General features: G+C 47.3%; 2 protein-coding genes across 2 annotated transcripts; one reads left to right on the top strand and one right to left on the bottom strand.

Moving 5' to 3' along the window:
• Positions 1-233: 233 nt before the first annotated feature.
• Positions 234-2501, bottom strand: LOC136463424 (probable F-box protein At2g36090). Its single transcript, XM_066462427.1, has 2 exons — positions 1427-2501; positions 234-540 (listed from the first exon to the last, which is right to left on the bottom strand). The coding sequence occupies exons 1-2, from the start codon at positions 2368-2370 to the stop codon at positions 465-467; spliced, it is 1020 nt and encodes a 339-aa protein (XP_066318524.1). The 5' UTR covers positions 2371-2501; the 3' UTR covers positions 234-464.
• Positions 2502-13498: 10997 nt separating this feature from the next.
• LOC136463422 (uncharacterized) lies at positions 13499-15309 on the top strand. Its single transcript, XM_066462426.1, has 3 exons — positions 13499-13694; positions 14298-14470; positions 14862-15309. The coding sequence occupies exons 2-3, from the start codon at positions 14318-14320 to the stop codon at positions 15027-15029; spliced, it is 321 nt and encodes a 106-aa protein (XP_066318523.1). The 5' UTR covers positions 13499-13694; positions 14298-14317; the 3' UTR covers positions 15030-15309.
• Positions 15310-15528: the final 219 nt, after the last annotated feature.

Below are 15528 nucleotides of genomic sequence, written 5' to 3'. Positions count from 1 at the left end.
ACGTATGGATTTCACTGAAACTTCGCAAGAATCAACTTAGTGCCCACATGACTGAAGAAGAAATGTATAAAATTTCGAAAAAAGAAGAGACAGGTATGGTTTTGTCTCTTTGGTTTCACTGGAAAATTTGTTGTACATGCTGTATCACCATATTTAGTGCCTAAATTGTAACCAAATTGGAAACAAAGAGAACTCTCCCAGAGGTATTTACATGATGCTTTTTTTTTTAGATAAAGGATAGTTTATATCCGGCTTCCTACCATAAGGTAGAATCAGGCCAATTATTACAGGGTTCAACCCAACGGTGAGCACACAACTTACACAGTTCACAAGCTTCCAGACTTTGAAAACACAAAGCGTGAAGTAAAGTCTTGGCTAAGAAAGACCGATAAATCTATTTGAGAACCACCCATTGGAACTAAAGAAATGCAAGGCTGATGTCTCCAAAAGCCGCCCAGCAGATGTCAGCTGGTCCCGTAGATCATCACGCCGCTGCAGTCTTGCCCATTGCCGTAGCCAATGGGTTCCTCTGAAGAGTACCTACAAAAAAAATTTTGGTCTACATTTGTCAAAAACCACTTCATTTCTTGTTATCCAAATTGTCCAACATAAAGCCGATGCTGCTGTTAGTAACAATGAATTATGAATAGTACCATCAACTTTAGACCAATTAACAAATAAATCATCTATGCTGAGGGGAGGTGATATCACAAACACTAAATGTACAGCGCGCCATAGAAATTTGGCATAAAAGCATTCGAAAAAAAGGTGATGAATAGATTCTGGAGAGTGACAAAAGCTACACCTTGTGTCACCATTCCAGTTACGTCGGGCGAGGTTATCTTTGGTAAGGACCACACCTCTTTTTAGGTACCACAAGAATATTTTTATTCTTGTAGGTATTTTAATCTGCCATAAATCTTATGACACGTTGACCCCATTGTTGATTAACGCAGCCTACATAGATTTTACAGAATATCTGCATGATGAATGTAGTCCCCAAACAAAAGCATCTCTTTCCCCTGTAAGTTCACATCTTGTAACGAGGCAATAATTCTATGCTAGTCCCTTAGGTTCGTACCCACTAGGTTGCGGCGGAAGGAAATGTTCAATGGAACTGAAGTAATTATTGTTACCACCGAATCTTATTTTCTTCTCACAATATTGAACAACAAAGGGAATCTATCCTTCAATGGTTGATTTCCCAACCAAGTGTCCATCCAAAAACGAGTCTATGACCCGTCTTTCACTTTGAATGAACCAAAGCTCATGAAGAAATCTTTAACATTCGTCAGACCTTTCCAGAAATGAGAATCTGTTGGCTTTTTAGTGCATTCCCCTGTAGTCTTCTTTTATATATTTGCTACGAACTCCTAAATAACGTTGAGGATGAGATGCATCGCCAGAACAGTAGCTGTAGCTCTACCGGAGCACGACGGTGGCGATGAAGCTAAGAACGGCAACGGCACTGACGGCGGAGCAGCAGAGATCGACGAGCACCTCCTTCCTGGCCTTGGACTCCTTCCTGCCCCGCTTGCTCCTCACGAAGTCCTCGTACCTCCGCTTGGCCGCCTCCTCTTGCTCCGCCCCACCCTTCCTCGGCCCCGCCATGGCCGCCGCGAGCAGCCGCAGGGCGCCTTCGCCGCTGACCGCGGCGCCATCGGCGTCCTCGACGGTAAGGCTGATCTCCCGGACGTGCCCCGTCTCGTGGGAGCAGGTGACGGTGGCCTCGAACTTGCAGCCGCCGAGCACGACCGCGTAGCGCACCAGCGTGTCGCCCGTGTACCAGTGCCTGTCCACGGCGACGGGGCGGCGGCTGGACACGTTCACGGCGCGGCCGTTGGCGGGGTCGATCGCGACCCAGCTGAGCTCCAGCTCCGCCGGGGCAGGCACGGCGGCGGCGGCGGCGCGGCCGATGATGGGCACGGCACCGGTGGGGCCGCTCTTGCACTCCACGGCGTCGACGCAGAACGGCGAGGTGAGGAACCACGAGGACGACGTGGAGGTCTCCACGACGCGGGAGAGCAGCGGCTCCCCGCGGTGGTAGACGTCCACGGCGGAGACGAGCTCGCTGGGGACGGGGAGGTGCTCAGCCGAGGAGGCATCGCACGGGAACGGGAAGGCGTCGGCGAAGAGGCGCTGCGGAGAGACGGCGGCGGAGGAGGAGGAGAGGAGGAGGTCTGGGCGCGCGGCCAGCGACGGCCAGCGCGCGAGGCAGAGCGCGCGCCACGTCTCCGGGTCCGCGGCGAGCGCTCGGAGGCCCGCGGTCGCGCAGCTGGCGGCGGCCAGGGAAGGCCCGTCGAGGCGGCGCAGCGCGCAGGCCAGCACGTCGGCGGGAAGGTCCTCCACGGTGGTGGTGCTCCTCGCCATGCTCTGAACGGGCCCTGCCCTGCGCTGCGCTTCAACGGCGGTGCAAGCTCGACGGGTCGAGTGACTCCAAGCCACAGGTCGCGCAACACAACACTCCAAGACTAGTGACAATGACAAGCGGGCAGCGGGAACGGGACGGCGATATGGCAGCGCAGCGAGATGCTCGTCCTTTAATAGGGCCCGGGGATGGGGCCGGGCGCGCGGTTTGTTTACCGTGCGGCAGCATCGTGCCGTGCCGTTGCTATCGGATGAATGGCCCAGGCTTCGCGAAGGCGACGACGTGACAGCCCTCACGGGCCGGGTCCGTCCGGCCAGCGTGAGACGGACGGGCGCATAAAAAAAAAGTTTATTACACTCCGGTCTCCGCGACCGCGGGGGCGCCAAATGGAGCTCGCCTTGTGCCGGGGCCGGATGGGATGAGACGGGGTTGCCAGCGTGCCGGCCGTGCGGGGAACGCAGCGCGCCTGCCGCCACGGGCGGGGACGCGAGGCGCCAAGGCGCGGGGCACGGACGCCCGTGCCCGTGCCGTGTGGGCAACACGCCCGGTTCCACGTTTTTCTGCCTGTGCGCGCAATACGGCGGCGCTTCTTGCTCCGCGAACGAAACAGTCGGCACACGTCCTTTTATTTTTATTCAAAAAAAAATAATGGAAACAAATATGGTATATTGCCACGTTCCAGAAGACCAGAACATTTGTTTTCTTTTGCATATTGAATTGAATTGAATTGAATCTCCACGATTTTACTATGATCACGCCCTTTTCCCTGGTGCCACCGGCTAGTGTCCAGCGGATATTCCTACCTCACAAAGATCATGCATACAGCATACACGGACGCATCGCGTGCAGTTGTGTCCCTGCTGTAATCAATCCCAGAATAGAGTACTGTATATGCACAGCCGTATAATTGGTGAGACAGATATCCTAGTATATACTGTAGTACAGCTAGCAGCTCCTGCAGCAAGCCTGCAGCAGGGTCATGTCAATTGCCATGTCAGCGCGATCGACAGCACAGCATGCAGAAACCAATCCATTAATCCAACTCGGGATTATTTTAAAGGCAGGCCCGGAGACCAGATTGGTCGTACGGCCATCTCGCAATAGAGTGTATTAGGATATATCTCCTCTCTGGGTTTGGTTTCTGCTGATGCATCATGCTATGCTTATCTATCTACTCTCGGTCGTTCTCTCGAGTTCTGATGGTTCCTGGTGCCTTTGCCGGCAACAACGCCCCTGTGACCCTGTCTCACGGTCGGGGTGGCGCCGGTCTCCTACGTGATCGCGCATGTCGGTACGTACTCGGAATTTTCTTTCGTCCCTCCCGCCCGGGCTTCAAAATTTCCACAATCTATGCATTGTTTATGGAAGCGCGCAGGTTATCTTGTTGTCGGCTATGCATTTATTTAACTTATTACGATCACTCGTCATGTCAGCTGCAGCGAGAGCCAGCAGTGATCTTATGAACATTCATGCATCCAGGGAAAGTGCAGTCCAGATGCACCTGTGCCTTTTCCCTGTTGGAGAACGTGAACATTCACGATAGCTGTTGCCATGGTCGTATGCACGGGCTATTCTCACACAGGACAGCCACATATGTTCTTGGTTTATGAGATTAGCACAAGAAATTGTTCTTACGCTACTACTTAATAATGTGTTGGATCCTTTCCGTGCCTGCCAATTCGTTTACAAAAGAAGCTTCGGACTCGTAATGTTCACAGGTTGAGAGCGGGAGTTGAACTTGATCTAGACGGTCGAATCTCCTCTTGTTCCTAGAGTGGTCGGTTGTTCACTGAGTGGTCATTGGTTCGAATCCTACTCGGAGAGATTTGATTTATTCTTTAGTGTAAGAATAAAGAACTGAATTAAAAGGCTTGCTTCTATTGCATTAAAGAATCGTCCAAACAAGGCTTGCTTGGGGAATAGGTAACATGTTGGCTATCCTTGTTTCTATTGTATTATATCTCATCGCATCACGTTCTGTTCTATGACTGTACTTTGACAAAAGGAAAGACATTGAAATTAAGTTGTTTGGACGAAACTACGAATGAAAATGTGTTGGATCATTCCAACGTTCAATTAGGAAAGTATGGTATGTGTGTAAAGAAATATGACATCTTATATATATATATATATATATATATATATATATATATTAATCATAATTCAGAATTGGTATTTGGCTACGGAGGTGGAGTCAAGTGGATACGAAACTAGGCTCCTACCCCCTTGCTCCATGTGGCTTCACTGACCTCAAATAACTATGTTTGATGGCTGCTATTGTTGAAGAAGACAAACATGCCGTCAAACTTAGTGCAAACGATATTGTTGAAAGGGTATGGCTGAGTGGGTTATGTCCTGATGTGCTCTAGTTTTCCTTGCATTCGCCCCTCCTTTCTTTCCTCTTCTTTCTTGCAGTCGGCGCCTTTTTTCCTCTTCCTTGCAGCCGTTGCCCTCTTCTCTTCTCTTCTCTTCTCTTCTCTTCTTCCCTGTGTTTGTTGCTTCCTTCTATTCTTCATCACCGCACGACAAGCGATGGAGACAAAGTTCATGTGAAAAGTGTCGCACATGTGAGCAAACTTCAATTCCATGCTTTTGTTCACCCAAATAGAAATCGAATTGGAGCGCTTCCTATGATCCCAAAAGCTAATTTAATGGTCATCGAAACAACATAATTTGAACCGTGGCCTATTCCAATGTCATGGCTGGTATGGTATTGAACCCAATTCAATTCCATACCCTCCAATGTCGACATTATCCAGATGTGGTCTAGGGTTTTGATTTGTTATAAGTTAAACTGCGCTAAGTTTGATAAAGTTTACAGAAAACAATAGTATTGTTGACACCAAATTAATATCGTTATATACATTACGATATATGTTCCTGTAATTTACCTCTTTGACACGGTAGATATTAGTACTTTTCTATATAAATAATCACGACAAACTTAAAACATTTTGGTTTAGGACAATTCATTATTTGAGGACCGTGTTAAAACGTAGATTCGTACCTCTGTGTAACCCGTAGCATCAGGGTAGGCTCCTCGCCCTTTTGGTAGATACACCGCAGCCGGTGCCGCGGTGTAGAAGACGTCCAGCGCCGGCGAGAAGTCCAGTAGCGCCGGCGGTGACCTGCAGGGGAGACGGCGGAGTCGGTGGGCCATCCCGTCGCTGGCAGCACGCTTTAGGATCGGATTAGGGTTTCTCTTTCGGTGGGTGTGGCGGCTCCGGTCAACCTCGTAGTCCGAGCCCTCAACCCCACATTCCTTTTATGTGTGCCGTGCGACAGGGGCCCTCCAACCGAGTTAGGGTTGGGCTCCCCCGATCAGGGAGCAGAGATAGGGCCCAATAGGCCATTGGGCCTATTGGTGGAGATCAACTAACATTCTCCCCCTTGATCTCATTCCATCTTTCACTTTCATATCATTTGCTTTTGTTCATTCCATTACAGATTAGCTCATAGAGCATGTCTCATCGTCACGGTCCATTGCCGATAGACTTAACAGCTACAACTCACTACTCTGTTCTGAAATAGATACTTATCTTTGGGCCTTCTTTTGTCCAGGAATATTTTAGGCTTTCCCTTAAACCCAAGCTAGCTACATGTTCTCTGAACACCATGTCCTCTGAACATGTTGGGTGGTAAGCCTTTTGTAAGCGGATCCGCGAGCATCCTTTCTGTTCTTATATGCTCAAGACTTATGACTTGATCCCGGACTTAATCTTTCACAACATAATACTCTATGTCAATGTGTTTGGCAGCACCACTTGACTTATGTTGTGAGCATCCTGTACTGCCAGATTATAATCGCAGTATTACTTTAGTGGTCTATAGATGTCGTCAACCACCTTCAAACCGGGTATGAACTTCGTTAGTTAGTTCACCTGCCCGTTGCCTCATAGCACGCTACAAACCGTCATACATTGTGGACGATGTAGTGACAGTTTGTTTTGAGCTTTTCCATGAAATAGCTCTCCTTTGCGAGATGATAGAAAATCCACGTCTGGATATGCATTCACTCTCGCATAATCAGAATCTGAATATCCCACCATGTGGAGTGAATCAGATCTTCTAAATGTCATCATGAGGCCTTTCGTTCCTTGCAAAAAACGCAAGACTTTCTTTATCAATTTTAGTGTTCCATTCCAGAATTCTTCTGGAATCTGCCAAGTAAAACCCGGTAACAAATGCAAAGTCAGGGCGCGTACATACTTGAGCATGTTGCAAGCTTCCGACAGCTGAAGCATATGGAACCACTTTCACTTTGTCGATTGAGCTCATATTGGTTCCTGGGGCATTGAAAATCCCCATATCTGTCGCCCTTGACTATAGGAGCAGGTGAGGAACTACATTTGTGCATACTGAATTTCTTTAAGATCTTTTCCATGTATGCCTTTTGTGACAGTCCTTATACCCTTTTCTTTTATCTTGGTGAATCTCGATCCCTAGAACGAACGAGGCTTCGCCAAGATCTTTTATATTAAATTTCTTTGTCTCTAGTAGTAGACTGACATCACTACTAACAAGTAAGATATCATCTACATACAGGACAAGGAAGATAAACTTCCCATTCTTAAACTTTGCATAGACACAATTGTCCTCTACATTCTCTTTTAAAACCCAAAATTCTTTATTGTCTGATCAAACTTCAAGTACTACTGTCTTGAAGCTTGTTTTAATCTATAAATGGATTTCTTTAGGCGGCATCCCATTCGTTCTTTTCCTTCCATGACAAAACCTTTCGGTTATGCCATGTAAACATTTTCCTCCAAGTCTCCGTTGAGAAATGCCGTCTTTACATCCATCTGATGTAATTTTCAATCGTAATGTACCACTAATGCCATTATGATTCTGAAGAAAACTTTACATGAGACTGGAGAAAAAGTCTCATTGTAATCAATCCCTTCTCTTTGCATATAGCCTTTTGCCATAAGTCGCGCTTTATATTTCTCTATATTCCTTTGAGAGCCAAGTTTTGTTCTGTAGACCCATTTATAGCCTACTGTTTTGACTCCTTTAGGAATTATTTCCAAAACCCAAACTTTATTGACATTCATCGATTTCATTTCATCTTCCATGGCCTCAAGCCACTTTGATGAATGATCACTTCTCATGACTTCTTCAAATGAGGTGGGATCATCCTCCATTTGAAATTACTTAGTGTTATACACTTCATAATCAGCAGAAATAGCTGATTTTCTAACTCTTTGAGACCTTCTAGGGGCCTCCACTTTTGGCACATCTTCTGTTTGAGGCTGTTGTTGCTCCCCCTCATGTGTGGCAATAGGTTCTATAGAATCCTGAAGAACAGGTTCCTCATTTTCATTCATTGTTGCTACAGGTGAAATAACAACAGGTGCTGGCACCATAGTATCTAGCACTGTCGGTGCAGCTACAACAGGTAGTGAGAAAATTGGCTCATGAATCATTGGAGTGGGCGCTTACACCCGCTTCACTTCAAGGTCAATTTCTCGAGCTACCATGCTCCCCTTCATCAATTCGTCCTCTAGGAAGACAGCATGTCTCGTTTCCACAAACTTTGTATATCTCTCTGGACAGTAGAAACGAAAACCTTATGACTTTTCTGTGTAGCCAAATAAATGACAACTTACTGTTTTAGGATATAACTTCTCAATGTTTGGGTTAAATACTTTAGCCTCAGCAGGGCTCCCCCACACACACGCAAGTGGTTTAGTGAGGGTACATTTTCTGTCCACAACTCATACGGCGTTTTGGGCACCGACTTTTCTGGTACTTTATTGAGAATATGAATGGCCATTTTCAACGCCTCCATTCACAGGCTCAATTGTAAGGTGGAGTAACTTATCATACTGCCCACCATATCCATCAAGGTACGATTGATTCTTTTAGCTACTCTATTCTGCTGAGGTTTGCCCGGTGTAGAATACTGGGCTACTATGCCATTCTTTTAGGGTATGCTGACCGTAGTACTCCTCCACGGTCAGACCTGACTGTCTTTAATATTCAATATCTTAAATTTATCCAATACATCTTTTCTTTTTTTGATTGGATAAATATAGTCATGATGGGAGTAATCATCTGTGAATGGATCATAACCATCCACACTCTTTACAGGAAACTGACCACAGATGTCTGTGTGAATAATCTATAAAATTCCTACGCTTCATTTAGCATCTTTCTTTACATACTTTTCTTTTATGCATTCTCTGCATTATTCTTAATCTGAGAGCTCTAATGGAGGAAGAACATCATTCTTAACTTGTCTTTCTATTCTCCCCCTCGAAATATGGCCTGAACGATAGTGCCATAATTTCGACAACGCATCGTGAGCTCTCTTATGCCACCACTTCAGCTGAGTAGCATATGTCTTTGAAGAGCCAGTGAACTGACTCTTTATTCTATCGAGGTACTCAGTGACCGTGTCACACTCTGGGATTTAGCCTACAATTGCAGGTTCAATCATGTTCTTTATCACAGCCAAACTTTTTCTTGTTGGTAGTGATTCATTTCCTATGCCCAAGGAGTCATAGGATATCTTTTGGGGTTCAAAATCCCTCTCTTTAGTTGCCCAAATGGCATCATTCACTTTTGTCTCCCTCACCGGTGCCACAAACCCAGTGGAACACGGTGAGGTGACTACCCAGTCCACCTCAAACAAGATGAAAAACCAGGTTAAAACTTTTCTTAACATAGAAATAACACCATTTGCATGCCTTGATTCCAACGTTGGTCAAAATCAAAACATACAACTATTCTTATACACTAATTCTACATCACCGTTGGGCAAAAATAGAATTAATGCATAAATCATTAACTTTCACAATTGTTCTTACACATTAATTCTACATCACCGTTGGGCAGAAGTAGAATCAATGCATAAATCATTAAAATTATCAACTTTTCTTATACACTAATTCTACATCACCGTTGGGCAGAAGCAGAATTAATGCATAAATCATTATCATTACGATACTGTTATTAACAACGTTGGTCAGAAAATAACAACATCGTAATTATATCAAAACTCTTTTTCTCCAATTAAATACCACATTGGTTCAAAATAACTGGAGAATCAACAGTTTCTTTAGCAGCGGAAAACCTTTTCTTTTTCTCCAAGTAGATAGCATGTTGGTTCAATATAACTGGAGAATATACTTTTCTTTAGCTGTGGGAAAACTCTCTTTTCCTTTAATTTTACCCACAGGGAAAATTTCTTTTTCTATTTTCTTTAATCCATTAATCAATTTCCAGGGAATAAACATTTTCTGGAAAATCTTTTCTTTTCTCCAGTTAAATATCATGTCGGTTCAAAATCACTGGAGGATGAACTTTTCTTTCGCAGCGGAAAACATATGCTCAATTTCTTGAATTTTACCCACAGGTAAAATACCTTTTTCTATTTTTCTTTTGAGCCAATTTGTATTTTCAATTTTCCAGGAAAAAGAAAAAAACCGAAACTGGGCCCTTGCTTTTCCTGTGTCGACCCAAAAAGGCAAGGCGGCCCACGGCCCACGCCCGCGTGGGCGCTTCCCACGCTCTCCCCCGCGCCCAGGCCGCAACCTGGGCCTGGGCCGGGAATTCGGCCTGGCGCGCGCTGCCGCCTGGGCTGAAAGCCAGCCCGCTCGATCTGAGCCGTCCGATGGGGATCGACGGCTGCGCGTCGATTTCGCGTAGTTAAAAAACCCCGACGCCGCGCGCCCGGGAAAAACCCTAGCTTCATTCGCCCCTTGCCCTTCTCTCTCTTCGCTCGCCGCTCTCTCTTCTCTCTTCCTCAGCGCAGCAATAGCCACCGAGAGGACATCGAGCGGGAGTGAGCAGCGAGCCACGGCGCCGTCGCCGGCCCCCTCGCCGGCGCGCGTGCTCCCCGACGGGTGAGCACGCCGCCGTCGAGTGGCCTGGCCGCGGTGCCCCCGTTTGCCGAGCCCGGCGAGCCGCAGCCCCGGTTCGGCCTTTCTTCTCCCGCGCCGGCCAAGGGCCGGTTCGGGTGGGTTTCTTCTCCCTTCCCTTTCTTATTCCCCAATTTCTTTTCGATTTGGTTCTTCTCTCATCCGAACTGATGTGGGGAATGGGGTTAGGGTTAGGGTTTCTTTGATTCCTTTCTCTTCTTTTCTTTGATTTCTTTTGTTTCTTCTCGGATTCAACCGGTTAGGGATGAGGATCCGTCTAGGGTTAGGTTTAGGGTTCGTATGCCGACCCTGTTCTTTTCCCCTTTCTTTTCTGTTTTTCCTTTCTTTTCTTTGACATCCGAATGGATCTAGGGTTAGGTTCTGTTCTCTTTTATTTCTTTTCTTTTTCCCTTGTTTACCCGAACAGATTATCCCCGTTCTAGGGTTAGGGTTTCGGCTCTGTGAGCCTAGGGCCCTATTTCTTCTCTGATCCGTATGGATCTAGGGTTAGGGTTCCTTTTCTTTCTTCTCGGATTGAACCGATTAGTGATGGGATTCTTTCTAGGGTTAGGTCTTAGAGTTCGGCCAAAACTGAACCCATCCTTCTTCATTCCTTAGATCCAAACTTGATCTGTTCGGTCCTTTACTTTTGCCGTGCGCCGTCGAACGGTGCGGCTCCTTTCCCCCACGCGCGGTGGCGGTGATAACTGGTACACCATGAGCCGGTCTCTCTTTCTTTTACTTTTACCCAATTAGGGTTAGGGTTACACACTTAGTAACCTGGCTCCGATACCATTGTCAAAACGTAGATTCGTACCTCTGTGTAACCCGTAGCATCAGGGTAGGCTCCTCGCCCTTTTGGTAGATACACCGCAGCCGGTGCCGCGGTGTAGAAGACGTCCAGCGCCGGCGAGAAGTCCAGTAGCGCCGGCGGTGACCTGCAGGGGAGACGGCGGAGTCGGTGGGCCATCCCGTCGCTGGCAGCACGCTTTAGAATCGGATTAGGGTTTCTCTTTCGGTGGGTGTGGCGGCTCCGGTCAACCTCGTAGTCCGAGCCCTCAACCCCACATTCCTTTTATGTGTGCCGTGCGACAGGGGCCCTCCAACCAAGTTAGGGTTGGGCTCCCCCGATCAGGAAGCAGAGATAGGGTCCAATAGACCGTTGGACCTATTGGTGGAGATCAACTAACAGACCGAAGGACGTATCTAAAACGAGACGTCGGAAGCCTTACGTCTTTTGTCATCGTAGCAGCCTAAACAAGGTTTGAAACTTCCAGTTTAAAAATGAGAGGTCGAACGGGTACCCTTTTTATAAGGATGGTTCAAGTAGAAAACTGACCTCACACTTACAGCCACAGTCTCTCAGATAGATTAAAGAACGGGAGTGGTTCAAACTGCAAAACATCAGCAGACAGCAGCATGCATCACGCTGATAGAGAGGTGGCGTGCATGCATCATCAGTTCGACATTTCTTTTCTGTGGGCGGTCCGCCATCTCTATCACAGGCCGCCATGATTAGGTACCTGCTGCGCATGTAGGAGTATCGTCTGCTCGACGACGAATCACACACACGCGCTGTCCCCATCAGCATGTGCAGCATGGAGACCGGAGATCGGGCACGGACGGCCGCTGCATACGCTGTGCAATCCCATTTCTTTTCAACCTGTCCACTACCAGCTCCCGGCGGCTGCTCCTGCAGTCGACCGCAGGAGAGTATTCAGCGCAGGATGAGCATGTCGTGGTCCTCGCCGGTGGTAGTGCTGCAGTCCGACCACTAGCTAGTCATGGTTGTCGTCGTCGATTCGAGGGCCAAGGACCACGCTCGCGCCGATGCCGCAAGTGTCAGGTGTTAGGATTGATCTCCCACGGCCTAACTGGGCCTTGTCCTCGCGCCCTGATCGAGGGCGCCTAACCCTACATGGTTGGTGGGTTCCCGTCGCACAGCGCTATAAACGAAAGGTGGGGGTCGGGGCTCGCAGTACGAGGTTCACCGCGTCGCCAGTCACCCTACCGACATCCTAACCCTAGACCCGATCGAAAGTAGGGGCGCTGCCAGCGACGGGAAGCACCACCGACGCCGGCAACGCCACCCGACGCACACGCCGCCGCCGAGGACGCCACAGCGCCGACTCCCTCTCCACCGACCGTCGCTGCCGGCGCGCAGATGGCGTCCGTCAACGAAACCCCGGCCGGAGCTTCAACAACTATGGCATTCGATGGTTTGCGACCTATCACCCCCCTCTCTCTCTCTGTGTGAAATCCTAATACTCTATTACTATGCTAAGTATCCCGATCTGATGAATATACCTACAACGAAAACCTAACATCAGGTTCCCGTTTCCGCCATGGCCCATGGCTATCTCCCTCCAGGAGCTCGAGCTGCACCTCTATAGATTGCGGCCTGCGCCTGCGTCCTGAACGCCGCTCGCCAGAACTCGCACCGTCGCCCGGTCGAGATCTGGCCAATGGGCCATGGGGGCAAGCCAACAGCGAGCGTCAAGGCCTGTCCTCTTGAGTCTTGCGAAAGCCCGTCTGCCCGACCTGTGCAGGTTGCGCCTCTCAGGTGACGCCTCCCCCCAAGAGAGAGCTCGAGAGAAAAGAGGGAGATAGAAAGAAGAGTGAGGAGGGAGGCGGAGCTGATTTGTGGACCTCACATGTCAGGCATACAGCTAAAATCCTATTCGCTTGTTTTATAATCCGTATTTTTTTACTTGTCTTTTCAGTCGAAACAATATTTTTCTCTCGCAACAAATCAGTCAGAACAATATTTCAATTTATTTTTTCAGCGAAACGAACGGAGCCTAAATCTATTTATACTGACTTTATTTCGGTATCTATATAAGTATATTCTGTGAATTCATAAATCAGAACAACACGACGATATAGTAAAGACCGCTGGTACAATGTAAAGTTCATTCCTGTCATGTATCGTAGAAATTTTTGACAACCCAGCCCAGATTTTTGACCGTTCACCTCGCTGACTTCGGATTGGACCTGAGAGAAAAAAAAATACGAAAGGACAAGGCACCGAGCTAACGGGACGGAGCACGCATTCCTTCTCCCACCGTCCCACGGCCCCACCATCAGACGGCGGACAGGCGGAATCGCGGAGACCGCAACCGCAACCGCAACCGCAACCGCACCGCACGATTCGTGGCGGAGTGCGGAGATGGTACGACGGCTGCCGTCTGATCGAAACAACCTCCCGGCGTCACGTCACGTCGCCCAAACCTGGTCTGGGTCCCCCCGCCCGCGGCCGTGCTCCTCCCCATTTTCCGCGGTTTCTTCACGTTTTCTCTTTCCTCTCCTCGCTTCTCTCCCTCCCAAGCAACCGCTTGTCGCCGGCGGCAGCTGCCGCGTGCCGCCACCGTCTCGGCGCCTCGCCGTACTAGCCCCAGAGGCTTCTCCGGTATCTGGGGAGGCGTCGCCCGCGGCTTCGTCGGCCGATGAGCCGCTGCCCTGTGAGCTATCTCCTGTCTCCCAGTTTCCCCTCCTCTCTTCTCGTCTCTTTCCCCGACCCGCCCGTTCATATCGCTGCGTGGCGCGCGTCGGTCCCTGCGCCGGTGATCGTGGTGTTACCAACGGAATTTAAGTTAGTAGAGTGCCCCCCTGTGCGATAGCGTCTGCTAATTGTTCGTGTTAGCGTGCCTCAGTCCATTTTTTTTAAAAAAAAGGGATATTAGTTGTCTTCCTTTAATCGAGCGCGATTTTGTTCCATTGCTTTTTGTAATCGTGCGCCCCCGTGTCCGAGAATTGGATTTGCCCGCGAGTCTTAGCAATTGTTACAACAGTTACACTTCTACTTCAGTAGTTCAGTTGCTTGTGGTAGGGAAATCTCAATGACTGAATGGCTGTGGAAATTTTGTCACTTTCAGTTTACTGGTTGGGGTAGCTTCGAAGGGGCTTATCTTGTATGTAGCTCATTGAAACAAAAAGGAAAGGTCACGATTTCGTTTGCGCAGTTTCTATTTACTTCTCTATATTCATTTTAAAAGCACTTTGTAATATTCAGATGAATAGTGATGTCTGAATATTAATGCGTTCATTGGTGAATTTGTTTTTAGGTTTCCTCTCGTGCAATATAATGGTGTCAAGGCCTGTAGTGCTTGTCTTCCTGTTGGTGATACTCATAGTCACGTCCCAGTTTGAATGGAAGCAACAGCTTGTAAATGAGTTGGAATCTAAAGCTCGCAACCAGAAACATGTTTCAAGTAGAGAAGAGCTTGTCAAGGATCAGGTGACTCATTGTGTGTATATGAATGCTTTTTAAGCAAGGCTTTTTTATTAGTTTTAGATAGTGACAAAGTTTTGTCTACAAATTGCTTTGAGATGAAAAGGAGCTACTTGAATAGCAGGGCTCTAATAACATGCTGATTATTGCTTCCTAGACCTTATTTTCATGGTAAATATACTTCAAGTGTTGAGACACGTTCAGTAACCTCATTTTAGATATATATATTCTTATGTTGTTGTTTCAGCACATTACAAAGATTGTTTGGTTAGAAAGAACATTATTATGTAGTACAATAGAATTGGAAATTTATTTGTCACCCATAGGAATGTTGCTTGAGGATTTTTTTTAATGGCACCAGTATTCAAATTTGGCTATAACTTTATACTTGTTTCAGATAATCTTCACTCAAGAAAAGATGATTCAGAAATTGAATAATTTTATCCAGAATCTCCAGCAACAGTTGCTGCAGTGTCGTGGCAACAATAGGACAGTCAATCCTTCTGGAACTTCTTTGACATCCTATATTAGTGAGATCCAGAGGCCGCGGATGATGGATGACTGATAACGTCGTGCGGTGTGAGCTATACAGATAAAAAGATGGGATATTGACACAGAATCATGTGGGCAGCACGGTTCACCCAGTAAAAGCAGTTATAATGTAGTATTAGCCTGCACAGAATAGTATTCGATCAGTTCCAGAGCAAAAGGAACGCTGATCCTTTGAATACCTGTGTAATTTTATTTTCCCTTTCCTTTTTTTTTTTTTTTGCTAAGAGAACTTGAACATTCTTTGTTTTATGATTGACATCTATGTATATTTATAACATATAAGCATTACATTCTATCCTCTACAGATTTTGTGACATAAAGGTGTTTTAAAAGTGTAAATTGCTCTTTAATGCGTGCTCTGGCATTAGCACTGAAACCTCTTCAAAGAGGAGAGGACTCTGCTTTGGCATATTACAGTCTCCGTTTCTCCCCATTTCACAGCATGCTGTAACTTTCTTAAAACTTCATATCAGTTTTAATGCCAACAGATTTTCACTGTATGATTCTCACAT

This window comes from Miscanthus floridulus, chromosome 7 (assembly GCF_019320115.1).
Source record: "Miscanthus floridulus cultivar M001 chromosome 7, ASM1932011v1, whole genome shotgun sequence".
Taxonomy (NCBI): domain Eukaryota; kingdom Viridiplantae; phylum Streptophyta; class Magnoliopsida; order Poales; family Poaceae; genus Miscanthus; species Miscanthus floridulus.
This window is presented reverse-complemented; position numbering and strand designations above follow the sequence as displayed.